Below are 1889 nucleotides of genomic sequence, written 5' to 3' on the forward strand. Positions count from 1 at the left end.
TATATATATATATATATATATATATATATATCTGTATATATATATATATTGTGTGTATGTACGTTAATGTATATGATGTGTGTCTATGTCTTATATATGTACTAACAAACAAAATTATGAAAATGAAAAAAAGAAAAAAAATATTTACATTTTTATGAAAATCTGCTACAGGCTTCACTTTCTTTCAAATCAATTTAGTCATGCTGTAAGAGCAGAAAATAAATTGAAATAAAACAAATTAATCTTTTATGTCAGTTTTGGAAGTTCACATGTTTTCCTTACAAAATTCAAATGGTGTTAGTTGTTAGACTCCTTCTGATGGCTGCTGGACTGGATCATAATATAAATTTGCCCATGTGAAACCTCTTAACTTTTACAAAATCTGTATCTATGTATTCCTTCATCTGGAGCCAGCAAGCATTGTATGCATTTATATATAAATATATGTTTGTACCTTTTGTAGATTCGACATCGAATGAACAAATCTGGTTTGTCCTTGGTTGGTTGGTACCACAGTCATCCCCATCGTTCTGCCAGTCCAACACTACGGGACATTGACTGCCAAATGACATATCAACTGAAGATGAAGGGTGTGGGATCCGTATACCATCCTTGTTTAGGTTTCATCATTGGTGAGTTCTTGGAATACCTTTGACCTTTAGCACACTTAGGTGCATCATGCCCCCCATATGAGTTTTCTCCCCTATTGTTACAGGTGCATTGTGTCACATTGATCAGGGGAAAAAACTCATACAGCAACATGATGCACCTACAGCATGCTAAAGGTTAATGCTTTTGTTCTTGTTATGGTCCTTCTCAAAAAAGCTGTCAGCGGAATGTTGTAAATTCAAAAGGAATTTCACAGTTCCAAAGTTGTTCTGCCCACCGCAAGGTCGGGTCCTTGATGCCGTGTAGGGACTTATGAGTGCTGATACGACCGTGTTCATCAATCACTCAAGTCCTTCACTCATTATGCTTCCTCAACAGCTTTCCTCCACTCTTTTCGACTCGTATCATTCCTGCTTCTCTCGATTCGGATCCCTGGTGTTTCCTTGCCACTTCCTTTTAGATTTTGCTGCGTTGTGTCACATGTTTCCCTGAAGGAATGCCTTCCTCGCCCACCTCTTGCTATTCTGTAACAGTGCTTTCTTTTAAATCAGGGTATTGGGTCCAGCACAGATCCATCTCCACTTCTGGAAAGAGATGCTCCATATTAGTCTGTCCTCTGTCCTTTGACCTGTCCCACATGGAAGCTGCCTACCAGGAACATGTACTCCATTGGGTTTTGCTCTCAGGGTCATTGAGACACACAACCCACCACACAGCAACATGGCCCCTGGATAATAATTTCACCTTTTTACAAGCCAGTGAGGGAACCTCTGCACAGTTGCTTTAATTACTAAAAATAGCAACCAAATCTCCCTTGCATCACACCTCACTGCCTTAGGGACATAAAAGAAAGGTTATATTGGACAATATATTCTCTGACATACAAAAATGATGGGATGGCCACATGTGGAACACTTTTGATCATAGGGTTAGTTTTCTCAGAATGTTAACCTTGGAATGACTCCTTTTTGACTTTTTTTTTAAATATCAAACTCTCATGTTGAATAACTTTTTTGATTTGGGGTTTTGTTTTCTCTTTACTCAGCTCCCTATAATAAGAGTTCTAAGAAGAAAGAATCAACTTTCCGAGCTTTCTGGGTAATGCCACCCCTTGTCGAGGTAAGTGATGACCACTGGCCAGACTACTGGTTCAATGATTCAACCAATTTGTTTTCTTAATTCAATTCTCAGTCACAGTCAATTAACAACACTCGTTAATTAAGTCCTTTGCTTCTCCATGCAGCAGCTTCTTTATAGTCATTTGTCATATTAGAAATAAC

The 1889-nt window shown here is 38.2% G+C and overlaps 1 protein-coding gene across 1 annotated transcript in view; it reads left to right on the plus strand.

The window, feature by feature from the left end:
- Positions 1–1788, plus strand: part of LOC106880694 (MPN domain-containing protein) — a 3333-nt gene extending 1545 nt beyond the window's left edge. The window contains exons 2-3 of the mRNA XM_014930763.2: positions 464–632; positions 1655–1788. Of these exons, the coding sequence (XP_014786249.2) occupies positions 476–632; positions 1655–1788 (291 nt within the window). The 5' untranslated portion in view covers positions 464–475. The remainder of the gene's footprint in view (positions 1–463; positions 633–1654) is intronic.
- The last annotated feature ends 101 nt before the right edge of the window (positions 1789–1889 follow it).

This window comes from Octopus bimaculoides, chromosome 24, assembly GCF_001194135.2.
Source record: "Octopus bimaculoides isolate UCB-OBI-ISO-001 chromosome 24, ASM119413v2, whole genome shotgun sequence".
NCBI lineage: Eukaryota > Metazoa > Mollusca > Cephalopoda > Octopoda > Octopodidae > Octopus > Octopus bimaculoides.